The sequence below is a fragment of the Mustela nigripes genome, chromosome 6 (genome assembly GCF_022355385.1).
Source record: "Mustela nigripes isolate SB6536 chromosome 6, MUSNIG.SB6536, whole genome shotgun sequence".
Classification (NCBI taxonomy): Eukaryota; Metazoa; Chordata; class Mammalia; order Carnivora; family Mustelidae; genus Mustela; species Mustela nigripes.
In genome coordinates, this window is record NC_081562.1 from 17,489,150 (window position 1) to 17,507,206 (window position 18,057).

At 36.7% G+C, this 18,057-nt stretch overlaps 1 protein-coding gene across 1 annotated transcript in view; it reads right to left on the reverse strand.

Moving 5' to 3' along the window:
• Positions 1–9,829: 9,829 nt before the first annotated feature.
• The window catches only part of HCFC2 (host cell factor C2), a 35,626-nt gene continuing 27,398 nt past the window's right edge, over positions 9,830–18,057 (reverse strand). Inside the window, exons 13-15 of the mRNA XM_059402213.1 lie at positions 16,012–16,143; positions 14,102–14,287; positions 9,830–13,386 (exon numbers count right to left, since the gene is read on the reverse strand). Of these exons, the coding sequence (XP_059258196.1) occupies positions 13,072–13,386; positions 14,102–14,287; positions 16,012–16,143 (633 nt within the window). The 3' untranslated portion in view covers positions 9,830–13,071. The remainder of the gene's footprint in view (positions 13,387–14,101; positions 14,288–16,011; positions 16,144–18,057) is intronic.

Consider the following 18,057-nt stretch of genomic DNA (forward strand, 5'->3'; position numbering starts at 1 on the left):
AGCAGGAAAGCCTCTAAGAACTTCTGTTACACCTTCATATTAATTACCAAATACAGAAAGTATCACCGCCCAAAACTGAATAGGTTTGTACACAGTATTTGCTGGCTGCCACAGCTGCTTAGACATTTCTTTAAAGACTACTTTTCTTTTTATACCTAATTTTAAGGATTTTAAAACCATAAGGCAGAATCTCTTCAAACCATGGGCCACAGATGGCATTGGGACGGATGCTTTTCCCTGGCTTCTGGCCATCACCTTTCAAACTGTAAACTTGCCTAATAAGCAGTTACAGCTTCTCCGACTTCCTCCAGAGACTGTTTCCTTCTGCACTGCATAGTAGAGAGATACCTGCGCAGGCACCTTAACGGTAAACACTCCTCTGCCAAGGTTAATGCCAGCTAGGTGCCAAATAAAGTCAGTAAACGTACTGGCTTTGTCTGTAGAAATCTAATGGCCATGAATTAGTTTTAGGGGTGGATACAAGTTGATAGGTAATTCCTCCGTCTCCCACAACAATACCTAAGATTAAAATATCCAGACACTGCAGCATAAACATTGCCTCTTTCAGGTATAATTTGGGTTTTCCTTGAGCATCCTTGAGAGCAAACAGTAAGACTTCTACACCTATTTTTCAGGCTGCTCAGTTTCAGAGGACATCTGAATGAAAGAGATTTCAGAACCTTAAGCACCGGGTACTTGGTTGAAAACACACTGCTAGGCAAAGACATGCCATAATAGTGCCTTCCAGCCAGGGCGGCTATGCCAAGAAGGCCTATTCGTGCATCTATACTGCCCAGTGTTCAGTCTGCCAGAAACCAAGACCAAATCCCTTTTTAGACCAAAGCAAACACTAATCAAAGAACACAAAGGATAATATTTGGGCTGATGGCCATTTAAGGAAATGGCAGAGTTATTCCTTACTTTGGAAGAAAAGTATAACTTTTAAGGGGGACCTGGGTGGCTCAGTGGGTTAAAGCCTCTGCCTTCAGCTCAGGTCATGATCCCAGGGTCCTGGGATGGAGCCCCGCATTGGGCTCTCTGCTCAGCAGGGAGCCTGCTTCCTCCTTCTCTGCCTACTTGTGGTCTCTGTCAGGTAGATAAATAAAATCTTAAAAAAAAAAAAGTATAACTTTTAAAATACAGTTTCTCTGTGTGTGTGTGTGTGTGTGTATGTATTTATTAAATAGGATTATTTTATTTCTAACCTTGCAAGTAGCAGTGCCCACACCATAGGAGTACTACCTTGCAGGACCGTGCAAAGGGCACAACTAAGCATCCTATAATTCTTTATAGACTACAGACTGCCATGTGAGTAGGAATACTCACATCAAGCGCAAAGTTAACACAAATTTTAAGTAATTTTTAGAAGAAGGGGGTGGGGGAGGGGCAGAGGGAGGAGAGCAATTCTTTTTTTTTTTTTTTAAGATTTTATTTATTTATTTGACAGAGAGAGATCACAAGTAGGCAGAGAGGCAGGCAGAGAGAGAGAGGTGGAAGCAGGCTCCCTGCTGAGCAGGGAGCCTGATGCGGGACTTGATTCCAGGACCCTGAATCCACGACCTGAGCCGAAGGCAGCAGCTTAACCCACTGAGCCACCCAGGTGCCCAGGAGAGCGATTCTTAAGCAGGATCCACCATCAGCTTTTGCCTCAAGGGTTCTGCTGAATTCTGGAGACTGAACTAGCAGCAGTTGTGGGGGAATGGACATATTTATTTGTCAGAGAGAGAGCACAAGCAGGGGGAGCGGCAGGCAGAGGGAGAAGCAGACTCCTCGCTGAACAAGGACCCCAATGCGGAACTCAATCCCAGGACCCTGGATCATGACCTGAGCTGAAGGCAGATGCTTAACTGACTGAGCCACCCAGGCATCCCAGGGAGGACTGGACATACAGTCTCAGGCTCACCTAGACTGGAGTCTGGTAGGGCCACAGCAGAGAAATGGGCAGCAAGGAACCTTCCCTATCTCAATCTTGGTGCTGGGTGGAGGATAAATAACCACCACCCTCAAATCCATAATCACAGGCCAGCCCTCAAGGTTTGGGATCTAAAGTCCCAGAACCTTCAAGCTGATAATACAAAGTGCTCTCAGGTTGGTAGTCACTGGGTATCTGGCAGAGCAAACATATTCTCTTAAGGATCTCAATTTTAGCCCATACTTGACTTAATCCCTATTTTCCAACAAAAGTAAGTTTAAAGGAAAATGGCACCATGAGTGGGGGGGAAAACACAGCTTATACAGCAGACAGTAGAATCCCCCAGAAAGACTCAATATTGGTATCAATACAGGAAAATTACTATGTAAAGGAATAGAAAGAAGCACAGAAAATATGAATAAGGAGCAAAAGAATACACAGAGAACAAGATCGATAAGCCAAATAGAACTCATAAGAAAAAAATAATTCAAATAAGAAACCAATAAATGGAGGAGGGGAGAAAAGAATAAGAAAATGAAAAAGAAAGACAAGGCAAGAAGTGGCGAGTAGATAAAAGAAGACATTTATGATGAGGACCTAGAAATAAATCCATCTTATATTTATAATCACTATAGATATAAATGTACTTAACTATGCAGTTAAAAAGGCAAATTTTCTTTGGCCTTTCCTGCAAACTCAAAATATAAGGGCAATGAAAGATCCCAGATATTCAGATTAAGACTAATTAAAAGATTGCTACAGTAACAACAATGAGGATGAAGGCAATAAGCATTCATAGAGGTAAGAGTCACTACCTGATTCTAAAAGGTTTAATTCACCAAGAAAGAACCAAAAATTCTACATTAGTATGCATCTAATAATAAAGCCAACAGAAAAAGCAAATACAACTTAAAGAGAAATTGAGAAATCTAGTTATGATGAGATCTTGAGACTCTTGTAAATAAATCAGGTATAAAGTTCTCAACAACTGGGGAATACATACATACATACTCTTTTCAAGTACACATGGAACATACATGAAAATTGATTACATATATCAGAAAGCTTGTCTCAAATTTCAGAAAATTAAAATACTGTAGCTCTTATTCTCTGGCAAAATATTACAAGTAAAGAGTAAGACAACCATAACCCACCCTTAGCATTTAGAAATCTACTTTTAAAGTAACAATGGGTTAACTATTCAACCCTCTGTCAGGATTAATCAAATGAGAAGGCACAAAATAAACTAACAGGAATGAAAATGGATCATAACTACAGATTCTGTGGAAACTAAAGGGTAATATGGATAACTTCATATCAAAATTTTAATGAAGTAGAGAAATCTGTAGAAAAATTTATTAAATTTAACAAAACTGAAAAAATAATATAAAATCCTAATGTTACTGTGATCTATAAAGAAATGAAATCAGTGGTTAAAAATTGTTAAAAGTTAAAAAGTTTTAATTTTTTTTTTGAGAGAGAGAGAGAGAGTGGGAGGGGCAGAGGGAGAAGCAGACTCCCCGCCGAGCATGGAGCCTGATGTGGGGCTCAATCCTAGGACCCTGGGATCATGACCTGAGCCGAAAGCAGACGCTTAACCGACTGAGCCACCCAGGCGCCCCCCTTTTTTAAACTTTTTTTTTGGGGGGGGCAGAGGGAGAAGCAGAAAATAGTTTAAAAAACCAAATGGTTTTCTTTATTTTTTAAGATTTTATTTCTTTGTCAGAGAGAGAGGGAGAGAGAGCAAGCGAGCACAAACAGGGAGTGGCCGGCAGAGAGAGAAGCAGGCCCCCCACTGAGCAAGGAGCCTGATGTGGGGCTGGATCCCAGGATCCTGAGATCGTGACCGGAGCAGAAGGCAGACACTTAACTGACTGAGCCACCCATGCATCTACCCAAATGGTTTTAAAAACTAGTTTCCATCTTCAACTCTACCAAACAATTGAAAAACTCATTTCATGAGGCTAGTATACCAAAAGAAGACAATGACAGGACGTAAAAGTAGAGTACTATAAAGCTAGTTTTACTGATGAACAGAAGCAAAAATCCTAAACAAAATATTGGCAAACTGAGTCCAGCAATATATTATAAAACACACACCATGACCGTGACCAAGTTGGGCTTATCCTAGAATTAAAAGTCGGTTCAATATTAAAAAGTCAACCACCGTAATTTAATACAATAACACTTTAAAAAGTTCAATCATTTAAATAGATGAGAAAAAGGCATTAAACAAAATGCAATATCCATTCAAAATAAAACCATTCGCAAACTAGAAACAGAAAAGAATCTTCTTAACTGATAAAGACCATTTATGAAAAAATACCGAGATGACATGTTGAAAGCTTTCCCTTAAAACGGGGGCTAAAATAAGGATGTTCACTATCAGTTCTTTTCGGTGTCGTACCGCCGATCACAGCCGGCGCAGAAAAACGAAGGAAGGGATTTCTTATAAGTAGAAGGATCAGAAAGTAAGAAAAGTGCCACTACTTTCTGATAATGGTTACATTAAAAAACTCAAAAGGACATCTAGATACATTATTAGAATGAATAAAAATTGCGCATGGTTGCTGGATCCAAAATCAACACATATGCAACATTATTTTTATTAGTAACAAGCAGTTAGAATAGAAATTGTAATTAAAAAAAAATTTACCATAGCATTAAAAATACACAGAATTCCTAGGAAGAAATTTAATATAATACGTGAAGGCTTTTATGGAGAAAAATCATTAAAGTTTATTGAGAGATATTAAAAGAACACCAAATGAATGGAAACACCATGTTTTTGGCTAGGAAGACTTATTGCTGAAAAGACACCAATTTACTTCAGGCTGATCAACAGAGTCATCAATATAATTACAAAAGATAATACACGAACTGGGAGAAGATATATACAACATCTTTAACTGACAAAGGATTGGTATGCAGAATGTATAAAGAAATCGTGAATCAATGAAAAAAAAGACACACATCTAATAGACAAATGAGGAAAAGACAGGAATAAGTATTTCACACAAGAGAAAACACATTCATATATGAAAAAAAAAAACACTCAAATTTCATTAGTCATCAGGGAAATGCAAATTAAACCCACAGTAAGACACCATACAATCACCACCCAATTGGCAAATATAAAAGGTGGTCAAGACCATATGTTTGCTAAGATGTGGAGCAACGGCCCTCAACCATTGTCAAGGGGAACATGAACTACCACAAGGCTTTAAGAAACAGTTCAGCATGACCAAGTAAAACCTGCTTCTTAGAGCAGTGGTTCTCAATTATTTGGACTCGGAACCTTACATCCTTCAGAAATAATGAGGACCTCAAAGAGCAGTTGTTCATGTGGGTTATTATACTTATCAATTTTTACCATAACAGAAATGAAAACAGAGGCATTTTTAAAACACAGTAACACACAAGTACACACTTGATTAGCTATCAGAGTGAAGAGGTCATCATACCTGGAAAATATTTAAACTCATGAAAGATGAGAGTGAAAAGGACAAATAATGTTTTAGTAGTTTTATGAAAGTAATTTTGCCCTCACAGATCCCCTGGAAAGGTCTCAGGGACCCTAAGGGTCCCTGGACCATACTTTGAAAACACACTTCTCTGGAGCAAATCTTGTACGTGTGCACTATGAGACACGTACAAGAACTCGTTCATTCCTCAAATATTTACTGAGCATCTCCCATGTGCTCTGCATTGTTCTAGACACTGTGAATGTCTCAAAAGACGTCAGACAAAACAGGCAAAATCCCTGCCCGCATGGAGCTTACATTGTAATTGGCAGAATGTTCAGAGCAGCATTGTTTGACAGCCCCAAGTGGAAAATGATCCAAATCTCCATGAACGAAGAACAGATCAACAAACTGTGGTTTCACCTACAATGGAATACTGTACGGCGGTGAAAACAAATGGAATACAGTTACATGCATGAGCAGGGATGGGAATCTCAAAAACAACGGTCAGAAAAAAAGTCACAGAAGGATGATATCATTTACATGAAAGTTCAAAAACAGGTAGGTCTAAACCACATACTATTAGAGATACATACATAAATGGCAGAACCAGAACCATAAATACAAACATGGGAATTATTAACAAAAGATCCAGAATAACGTTTGCCTTACGTGGTATGTAGATTGAGGACAAATGGCAAATGGGGGGACTCTGGGTATCTGAGAATGTTCTAGTTCTTAAGCTGAAGGTTGAGTACATGTCTGATCATTTTATTTATTTTGCAAGAAATATTTTAAAAGAAAAAAGACATATGATTATTTACTACAGAATTTCATCAACCAAGAGAGGGAACATCTCCCCGGATTTCAGCCACTTCTGTGCACTGCAAATCAGCTAATTATTTTAACTGGTGGGGAATAAGTACCTGATAACAGGCAAAGAGGAATGAGTATGGGCTATTCCTCACAGAAGTTAACTAGGTACCCGAAGGTCAGGATCCAACAGGATGGCAGTATTACAGGACTGCTTTGCCAAGTTGAATCAGAGTCAGCTGCCTGATTCTGGTTAGCTGGTTACTTTGTTCACTGCGTATAACCATTTGTATAAAGCAGAGAATAAAGATAGCTTATGCAAATCCCAAAATAAATGGATGAAGACCCTGCCTCTTTACTGAATTCTGACTCTCAAAAGTGCAGATTCCCTTTGGCACATTCTAATACTGTATTTATGTACTAGGTAATCCAGAAATACAGAAAGAGCATGGTACTTCTTGTTTCTCCACACTGATCAATAACAGGTGTCAGGTTGATCACACCACTGTCATAACAATTTTGCAATCCTGTCTTTGCCAAGGTCATTGCTGGCAGTGCCACTGTGTAGATTAAATAAGATACAGTTAAGGTGTAATTTTTCCTGATTCAAAAATAGCTATTAATTTGGTATATAATTTCAAAATTTGAAAAGAAAAGAAAAAAAGATCTTTAAACATTTGATCCAGCTCCTTTACCCAAACACGGCAAGCTAGAGTCATTCATTATCTTGGATGAGGGAGTTGGGAGTTGTTGCAAGAGGTAGACTACTCTACCTTGCAGCAAGAGGCCCACAACCCATTCCCAGGAAATGGGGAACTCGAAGGTGTATTCTTCAGGTCCAGATTCCCCAAGTGGGTTTAACACAGTGGTGCCAACTCCCCAGAAAGTTCCAGACATTGCCGTAGCTATTTTAAAAGTCCCAGGCAGCTAGCTACAGGACCTTAAATCTCACCCATATTTAAGCCGGAAGGGACGTGCCACCAGGGGGTGCTACACTGCAACTAGTGGCAGGAGGACTTTGTGAACGTGGGATGGGCTGAGCTCTGGGTCCTCCTATTCCACCATCTTGCAGCTCCCGACCCTGCCCCAGCGGTGGAAGGGGTGGGGGGATGACTCTGTATCAGAAAGTCACACCTTCATTACGCCCGACACCGTCTCACACACTGTGGTGTCCTAAGTGGCACACCTACACCTTTGTTATTCCGGATGGTCAGTATTAATACCTGCCGGCTTTTTCCTCCCTCTCCAATAAGAGACAGAGAAACTAGGAGGGAACGGTTCTCCAGTTCTTAAGGAACCTCCACTCTGTCTCCCCAGACTCAAGAAATGAATAATCCTTTTGGTCAGAGCTGGGTATCCACTGGATCATGATTTACCAGTGGACAGAGTTACCCCACATTCAAAACCAAATACCACCTCCTTTTATTTGTAACCTGTGTGTGCTCAGACATAACAGGTTCTCCCGTGCTTTCCTCAGTTCTCTTGCTGAGGAATGATGGGTCCTTTAGCTTCTTATCCGTGGGTGCTAAGGAGACCAGGAAGGGGGAGTGGGTAGGAAGGGGGCCATTTCTTTCTCTGCAACAGCTTTCGTATCTGATATGCCACTAGCTCATTCTTCTTACGTTTTTATCTTCAGGAGGATACACCCTGACATTCCTAAATACCCTGCAAAGACTTTTTGTTGAACCAGCAAAATCAAATCAGGAAATAGTGAATCCTTCTGTTGCTTCCATACTTTCACACCTAGGACTTCCTAGTCTTCTAAGGCCACAGGCTTCATAGCCCTATATTCTCAAGACTTTGAATGTGAGCCTCTGGCAGAAGTGGTAGTCAGATTGTGAATATGATGACCTTTAAATACCAGGCCCCCCAATTCAACTTTTCCAAGATACTCAATACACAAAAGATCCTAACAGTTTCAGATGAGCTTGCTGAAATTAACAATCTCACAACTGGACTTTTTTTTTTTTTTTTTTTTTTAAATTTTAGTTCCTCAAGAGAATAGGAAAGAAGCAAAGAGATACTTAGTAAGATATAGAAATCTATTTGGAACAAGGAGGCTGGTATCCTTGGATTTCATAGCCTTTTCTTTCTCCATTCAGTTCATAGAGTTTATTTCTCCCCAGAATGGTGTAGTTCATGTTTTTCCAGGCATGACAAAAAAAAAAAAAAAAAAAAAAGGTCTTCCTGAGTTAGAGATTAGTACAGGGACTCTGAATTATAACTGCGAAATGTGGAAGGAAGTTGTGCCAATGTCATATTGTTTTCCAGTGGATAAGAAATAAACTCAGACGTGACAACAGTGGCCTAACTTGGTATGTGTCGATGCTCATGTTCCTTGTCTTCCAGAAGTCCCTGTGCTTAAGTATTAAGTATGTTTTTTTCCCTAATACTAGACAATTGTCCATGGCTTTCCTACAAGGAAATAGTTTGGAAATATTTTTAGCTCATCTTCTGGAACATCCAATGTTAAAAATCGTAATTCAGCAATATCCCAAGAATCTCACTAAATGCTCAGATCTTTTTAGATCAAAAACTTCCACTTGAGATCTATGCATACCTAGATTAAAACCCTTTTAGCTCAGTACATATGTGACACATCGTTTATTTATCCCAGAACTTCTCTTAGAAACCTAAGTAAGAGCAGGGCAGGATAAGACAAAGTTAGAGTTAGTATTTCCCCCAGAGGCTTACTAACCTGCTAAAATCTCTTTCCTTATCAAAGCCTCCCTCCCATTTTTCACCCCAACTTGGGAGAGGGGAGTGAGAATAAGGAGAGATGTAAAAATGACAATTTTCTTTAACCATGTGTTAATGTATTTAAGTACCAGGTAAGTGGCCGATATGTAACAAATATAAAGACCCAGTCTCTGCCTCAAAGACCTACCACCATTCTGGCAAAGAGGGATAACAATGCTAACAAGTAAGGATACAATGTGTTTTAGGCTACTATGACAGAAGACTGACAAAGGATAGTGGGGGCACAAGAAGAAGAGGGCAAATCTACCTGGATATGGGGCATATCAAGAAAGGCTCCATACTGAAATCCTGAAAAAGGACCCGAGTCTTGAAAAAAAATGAATGGAGGCAGGTGCAAGTGGAAAAGGGGATTACAGACAGGAGGAGGTATGGAAAGAGCGAGCGAGCAGTATCACAGAAATCAAGAAAATGTCCAAGTGTCCAGGGAGCGGCTGAGTTACAAAGGACAAGAGTAATCACCAGATTTGGGAAATGAGAAGTTATCCTGGACCTTCGCTAGAGCCATTTTGAATGGAGTAGCAGGACAGAAGTCTGGCTGCTGTGAATGAAAGTGAGTGTAAAGCATAAAGACAAAAGATTAAGAGTGAATAAAGGACAAAGAAGAGATGGCAACAGTTTAGATCTGTTTCCAGGTGCCACGTGCCTTTTTGCATATGAGCTCAGCCACAAAAAGGGTTAGAGAGATACGGGTTACATTTCTATGAGAACATGATTCCGAACACAATCCACTAACTTAAAAACAAGTTTTGGGAGACAATCTATTCTTTATGAGATTGCCTATATTATTTTAAGTGAACAATATAAAGTCAACATTTCTACAGATTTACTCTGCAATCACTAATTTTTCTCTCATAGAGTTCAAAATAAATAACATCTGTAATTGATTATAATAGAAAAGGTGCTTTATTTTACAGATCATTGGTACATAATACATAAAACTGCCTAAAATCAGTCCTGGAAAACTTGACCATCACTTACACCTTAAGCAGTCAAAGACCAAGTCTATTTTGCAACCTATTTCATTCATGGTCAGATTATGGCAATAACTTTAAATACTAATTATCTCTTCATAGCCAATGTTACATATGATTTTTATGCTACAAGTGCTGCAATTTTTAAAAATAAAAATACCTTCATTTATAGTAGACTGTCTCTCTAACCAGAACAAATCTTTGCTAGGCTACAAGTCTTTGAAATAATGGATCAACAGTTTTACTTTCTTATAGATGATTGTATTTATGTAATTGGGTTATAGGGCAAGGGGGCCTCATACATGCAATCAGATTATTTCTGTTGTTGTTTGTTTTTTAATGTGGATAAAAATGAGCTTATAATATCCTATTTCTAGTTAAACTGCCAAAACAGTTTACTAAACTAAAATGAAGCCAATACAATATTTTAGAAAACATAATTCTAAGAGCATGCAACATCAAAATCTTTTTACTACACATGTGAACCAAAGTTTTAGAGCCCAGGAAGCGGACTGTGGCACATAGGCTTGTGCATCTGAATTACCTATCCAGTAGGGAGGAGAAGGAAAGTCATTTAACTCAGCATAAATCCTCTTATGAAAGGTATCTGCATGATCTAGCCCTCTGCTACTCAGGGATCTTCACTCAGAAAATGTGCGAATCATAGGAAGCTAAATGCACTTTTCTTGTTATTTACCCTAGTTCATTCTATTCATGACACACAGCTTGAAGATCTATTAATAACTATTAATGTCACGCCACAGAGATTTCTCAATGGCACTTTTTAGTCACCCATAAATGTGACTGCTGCTTAATGTACAAATGCCAAAAAATGATAACAGAATCTGGGCTGATCCTCAAAGTAAAAACATTTGTTATTTTCACAAATCCCTTGGTGTATAGAAAGAGTGCCTTTCTCTCTAGAAAATAAAATGTATGTTAGAACCACAGGTTCACAGCACAGTTGAGGCATGTAAGCAAAGTAAACTAAACCGAATACTAAATAGGTATAAATGTGCACACTCAAATATTCTTTTCTTTGCTTAAAGTCAACTTAGTCCTTGTCATTAAGAGAAATGCTTTGAGACGCAAATTGTTAATGCAGAGAATAAGGAGTTAAAAGCGAGACCTTTTTCTAATAAAGCAAACAGATCATTAAAATAACCGGACTTGAAACATATACTCTAACTTTCCATTCTTACTCTTTTATAACTAAACACACACATATACACAACAAAACCTAGCATTTAATATGTGCAAAATTGCTTACCATTTATTTTAACTTTGGTTAAGTATTTGTTTAGCCTATATCAGACATATTATGGAAGCTATACAAATGATTACAAACATAATAATGAGGTAAGTTAAAATTCTACTAGTGCAAAAAGCAAGCATATGCTAAAAGCAAAGCATATGAATTTAACAAATGCAGAATGAAGCTCTCACCAAGGGAGGTGCTGACATAACAAACCAGAGAAGCTCCTTGTAAACATTGTTTGTAAAATACACATTTAAAGATTAAAGATTCATACAGCCACAAAAAAGGTATTCTAACAACACCAGAGTAGTGCATTTATTTTACCTTTAGAGTTTGGAAATCACTCATTATGTGTCTAACAGTTTGCATATTTTCTTCAAGAGAAACTTAATTAGTGAGACACATTAATTACAAATACTGTAGTATAAAAATCCCAGTTCTTTACAAAAATTATATATTAAAATATTCTATACATTTTAAATTAGTAACTGGAACATACATATATATCAATTCTGCACAATTAAATCCATCTTGGCTGGGAGTATTCTAGGTGAAGCTCGAGGACACAGCTACTCAGTCAACCTAAACTGGAGTAAGGTTACATGGTATAAAAAAGATAGGCCTGGGCCTGTGCGGTTATTGCAGCTTGTAGTGTGAACTAACTTTTCTGCATTTATTGCTCTGTATTTCCATTCCAGATCTGAACAGACAGTGGAACCATGACATTCCAAAAAGGTTCAAAACAAGCTACCTGTGGCAGAGGACCCATCATGCCTATCTGTATCTTTAAGGTTGCAGTGGGACCTGAGTGAGCTGTCTAATGTTTATATTTCAGTTGTAAAAAAGTTTATACAATTTTGAGGTAAAAACAATGCAAAAATAAAACATTTAGAGCATTTACAAAAATCTTACAAATGTTTAAAACACTATTTGAAAACTTGTGTTCTGTTAAGGTGCTTCTCTCTGCAGTGAGGAGGACATAAGTATTTCAATTTTGAATTCTAAATTACGAAGGTTTTCTTAATTTCAGCAAAAGCAAAGTTAGAGCCATTAAGACAGATGTTAAAATGTTCACAGATATACTTTGCTTCTGACGAAAATACAGAATTTTAGTGCTGAAAGAAACCTTAAATGTAAATTATTTTAACTCTGTCTTCTATTAACAAGGAAACCAAGGACTGGGTAAGTTAAGTGCTTTGGCCAAAAATGTAGTCCAATACATCAGGTATGAATCAAGAAAACCCATTACTTTTTTGTATTTTGCCATGATTCTTGGAAAATAATAAAAATTCAAAATCAGAGTTTCTAAACTCTCCTCTTTCTTTCTTTTGTAATTTCTTAAGCTCTGTGCTAACTGTAGACAAAGAAATGAATTAAATAGCGGCTATCAAAATTAGTATCACAAATGTTATTCACTAGAAGATAGGTGTTAATAGGACCGCTGCTCATCTAGAATAATAAAGTTAAAGGGAGTAGTCAAAGACGGGTCCTTGACAATGAAGAGAATATTTACTATGTAAGACAGCGCAGTGTACAACAGCCAGTTACTAGAATTATCTCAATAACTCTAGGATGACTGAATTACATGGCCTTTAGAAAAGATATTGGGGTAATAAAGCCTTCTAGCTTTTACATTTACTATTTTACTTTATAAAAAAGCAATTATATAACTGTAAGGACGAATCCATATACTAATTTTCAGAGAGTCTTTGCTTCTTTTCTATTTTTATTTGGATCTAAAATTGAGCAAATACATTTTAAGAACAACTTACAAACTCAAACTCATAAGTGCTAGAAATACAGTCAGAGAATACTCTTTAAAATGACAAATCTTCAAAACCAGTTACTAATAAATAATCATCACAATAGCTTCAGTAAAAAAAAAAAAAAAATTCAATTTAAAGGTGCTTTTTTATTGTTACCTTGAAGCCATCGAACTTGTGTAGCTGGTCCATATCCCTTTTCATTCTTTGCCGATATCCTGAACACAATGGCAGGCCTGGATGTATAATCAATATGTGCATTTGCAAGCTGCCCGGCAGTTACTATACACGATGTCTTAAGACCACAATAAATCCTCATAAACACAAGTTGACTTGGATTATCTTGTATTTGTGCTGTGCGGATAGCCAAGTAGGCTGAATATTCCAAAATATTTCCAGAAGGGGAAGTTGGAGGTTCCCAGGAGAGATGGATACCCTCAACATTCTTGAAGAGAGGAGAAAAACAAAACAAAACAAAAGCTGGTAAAGGTTCTGAAAGAGTTTTCTCTAATATCACTTATAATGTTGAGTCTATCTTTAGAACACAAAATAATGCTTTCCGCTGAAGTAATTGCATTAGATACTAGAACTTTTATTATTGATTTTTAACAAACCTAATTGGATCTACAATGTTTAATTCATGCCCATTTTTCAATATCATAACTAGGCTTAAATGTCTGCCTGTACCATCCTAAGAAAGGGGTTTTTCTTACCTGAAAGCAGATCTTTTCTTCTCTAAAGAGGGGCAGGACCTTAGGATAAAATATAATTCAATTTCATGTGTTCTATTAAAATTCTCCAGCACAAACTTTTTGGTTCCATACAATAAGAACAGAGTTAATATTAAGATGAATACCAGATTTCCCTGACTCTCTATTTGGATGCTGTAAATCTGCTTCAACTTTGGTCCTTAAAATTAGGAGTAAATAGCAAACATTTTTTAAACTTATAATCTACCCCTTTAATTTAAGACCTAAATTTTTTTTTAAATTGAAGTACTGTTGACACACACATTACATTAGTTTCAGGTGTACATTTACCCACCCTATTTAGATATCTCTCATTTTATCAGATACTAACAATAAACTCTAAACTGATAGTTTCACTTCATGTACAAAATTTCAATAACTAAATCACCACGCCTTGACCTGACATCTCACCTTTGAAATTCTGACTGCAGAAGGAGCTCCAGGAAAACCGGGAATACAAGTTTTAAATTCACTGATTTTGCTGAAAGGGCCTATTCCACAACCATTGATGGCAGCAACCCTGAATCTGTATCCTGTGCCTGGAACCAGATCTTGTTTCTTAAGTAAACTGTAGTCAGGTGCATCTGCATTTCCTATCTAAAATGTAATACATGCAAAAGTCAAAAGGTGCAATTCATCATTTTGTCATTCAACAAGAAAACTTTTAAAGAATGAATCATGTTTTAAGGTTCTAGTTCACATTTATTTCCCTTGTATTGGAATAAACCTTCCAATACAAAAGCAACTAAGCCCATGGATTGGTGATTCTTACCCATAGGAAAAGTACTGTTTCCAGTTAAAAATCACTGATTATAAAAAGAAATTGATGTGTTCTGCACAATATGAAGGTAGAAAAACCTGGCAACCATATAAACAAAGTAACAATCACTTTACATGGATAGTTGTATCCATGTAAACTTAATTAGAAATCTCAGAAGAATTATTCTCAAATAGTCTATCGAGGAACAATACCCTTTGGATATAGGCAAGCAAGCTTGACAGAAGAGAAGTGACCAGCATGTAGTATAGAGCATTTTAAAAATTAGTATTTGGCAGATGCTGAATAAAATGTCAAACAACTGCATATTCTGGGTAGGAAGTTCATAACATTCACAAATTTCAAACAGTTTTGACATGTTCTCCCTCTCACTGCACCACTGCGAGGCAGGTAGTGCTAATGTATCATTCCCATTTTTAAGGGAGCGGGATCATTTTTATTTTATAGACGAGGAAACTGAGTCTCAGAGACGTTAAATAGGTGACTTGTCTGAGGTCACACTATTGAGTACCGCAACTAAGGATTCCAACCCAAGTTTACTGGTTCTAAATTTTATGCTGTTTTTCTTTTGGGAAAAACAGGTAGTTACTAAGCCCTTAGATATTGTTATTTCCTCATATATGAAATCAAACTCCTGCCAAAAATTTCATTAGTAAAATATTAAAAAATTATTAATGAGGATTTCTATTTTTGTCAAGAATTGGGAGGAATTCTACATGAAAGAGAGATATCAGAGGTAATATTAGAGAAACTAAAATGTAATGATAAATGATAAGTTCTTCATTTACGTAGGTCTAGGCAATTCACTCTCTGAAATTCCCCATTCCAGAAAAAAATCAGTTCAATGTGCTTTGGAGCTGTTACTGATTTCATAATTCTTAGGGTTACTGATTTCATAATGCATATATATGAATTCTTCTTTACAGGGTTTCAGAATCAAGAAAAAATTAGACTATATTCCAATAACCTACAGGAGCTCTTAAATTTTTTAAGCTGTGAAATCAAGAATTGAAAAAAACTCTCCATAAAGGGGCACCTGAGTGGCTCAGTTAAGCATTAGACTCTTGATTTCGGATCAGGTCATGATCTCCAGGTCTTGAGACGGAGGCTCCACGCTCAGTGTGGAGACTGCTTCTCTCCCTCTGCCCCTCCCCTGACTTGCGCACTCACATGCTAAATAAATAAATACATCTTTAAAAAAAAGAAAAAGTTCTCAGTAAGAAAAAATGTTCCATTCTCTAAACACACCAGGTAACAAAATTAGAGATCCTTCAAAAAATCCTTATCTGTATATATCCTTTATGACTCAAAATCCAGCTCCAGTGATTGTATGAGGCTTTTTAAGTGATCTGCTCATGATATATTCCATAAAAGTGCCTTAATAAAGAATACAAGATAATTAGGCATATAGATAGAACTCTCAATTACAGATTGTAGACAGATCTCAATTTCATGCTTTCCAGTGATTTGAATCAGGGCTATAAAAAAAGATCTCATTCATGAAATTTGTAACTCACAGGGTAGGAAATATATCAATAGCTACCTTTGAGATGCTTTGCTTTCCTTTTGGCAGCAAATAAAACTGGCTCACCAAAGCTGTATTATTTTTAAAAATTCCTACATCACACCACTGTCGTTCTCCTGCTTTCATTGTGGCCACTGGATTTGAAGGAGTCTAATTTCAGAGAAAGAAAAATTTATCAGGACTCTTACTGTGCATTTAAGAAACTTCAAGATTCAATAAATCCATGCAGTGATCTACAAATAGGTATATGGGTAAACACCACAACATTAAAAGCTCATAAGTAAATAAACTCTTAACAGATTAGGTCAACTGACAGTGAAACAGGGATGCCAATTCAAACACAGGGAGTGACAGGCATTCTGCAAGTCAGTAGCTCTGTACTATCAACCTAGCTGGAGTTAGCATGCTTTCCAATCAGTGATATGTTAAAATGCCAGCTGTTTTATAGAACATTGTCATTTCAGAGACCCTTTCAGAAAATGTAATCCCTTTAGTGTGACATTATACCTTGCTCCAAAAGGAGCAAATAAGGAAAAATTCATTCCAAGCTGGCTTATTTCTAGATTAAAAAACAACTAGCAGAAATTCAGTGACCTTTGCACTTGATTTAAATACCTGTGATTCTCCAAACCTAAAAGGAGAAAAAATGTTCAAAACTAAAATGCAATTTGAATATACTTTAGTATATACTAAAGAGGAGATTCAACAGTTTTACATTTTTCACCGTGCTTTAAAACAAAGAAACTTCCTCTACCTTAAGCTACTTTTAGCGATAAGTGAATTATACTTATCCCTGGAACTAACCTTTTTAAGCCATCTTCTTTATAAATGAGACACTGTTTCCAGAAGCTCAAAACAAATGTGCACTTCAGTTACTTATTTCTGTCTTAAATATATAACAGCAGAGGTACATACTTATAATTCAAAGTATTTATTATTTAGGCTATCACACATGACAAAGTGAGCTACCTAGAAAAAGTCTTTAAGGGTTTTTTGTTGTTGTTGTTTTTCTTTTTTTAAAGGAGTATCTTTAAACTTGCTTTCATTTTTAAAGTTGTAAAAACTCTCTTCAACAACTTTTATAAAACAACTGGCTCCAACTGAAATAACAAATACCATTCTGGCTGATGTGTTGCAAAATAGATTTGGGAGAAAAAAAGTTCCCTTTAATAATTCTTCCCTGAGAAGAGTCTAAGAACTTTAGGACTTAATATTCTGGAAAGGTGAAAGCTGATAAAGGTAAATATCTGATCAAAATCCATAAAATCATGATTGAAAGAAAACTAAAACCAAAACCAAAACTTCTTAAGACTTCCAAGAGGTAAATAATAGGTCAAATAAAAACTCTTGCTCATAGCAATAAAGTCGCAATGACTGATAATTTTAAAATAAATTAAGAAGTATATACACACACATGCACACACACATATATATTATCCTTATATTTACCTCATTAAGACAATCATGGTGTATTTGTGAGGCACATACCTAGCATTTTAAGTTAAGTTGTGGACCAATTTTGGCCTTTCATAAAACAACTTAATGTCAGATAATTGGGTTACCCTATAGGTATGTCTAACCACCCAATACTGCAGTATTTTGCTGTTCTCCCAATTAATAGCTAGCAATAGAGCCACTGAAATTTTATATTCTGTAATATGTCCTTTTACTCTTTAAGACATTAATGTAACTTATACATATACATGTACACATGCACACACTCATATTTCTCATTATAAAAGCAGCAAAATTTCACTATACAAAAATATTGAAGGCCCAGAGAGATTAAGTAAAAATTATCTGTGGCCACAGAGCCTGGAGAAAGTCATCTAGCATTATAGTGTGGATGTGCGTGGACTTACATGAGAGTGGGAATGTATGTATCGTGTGTATCTTTTAATAAAGTTGGGATCATAGTATATTTATAAAAATATATGTATTTATATATATACACACAAATTTTTATGCAGCTTTTTTCACTTAACATTATATTGTAAACATGTTTTCTATTCAAGCCTTCATTTTTCAGTCTTTGGCAAGTCATTACTAGAGGACACCCAAGAA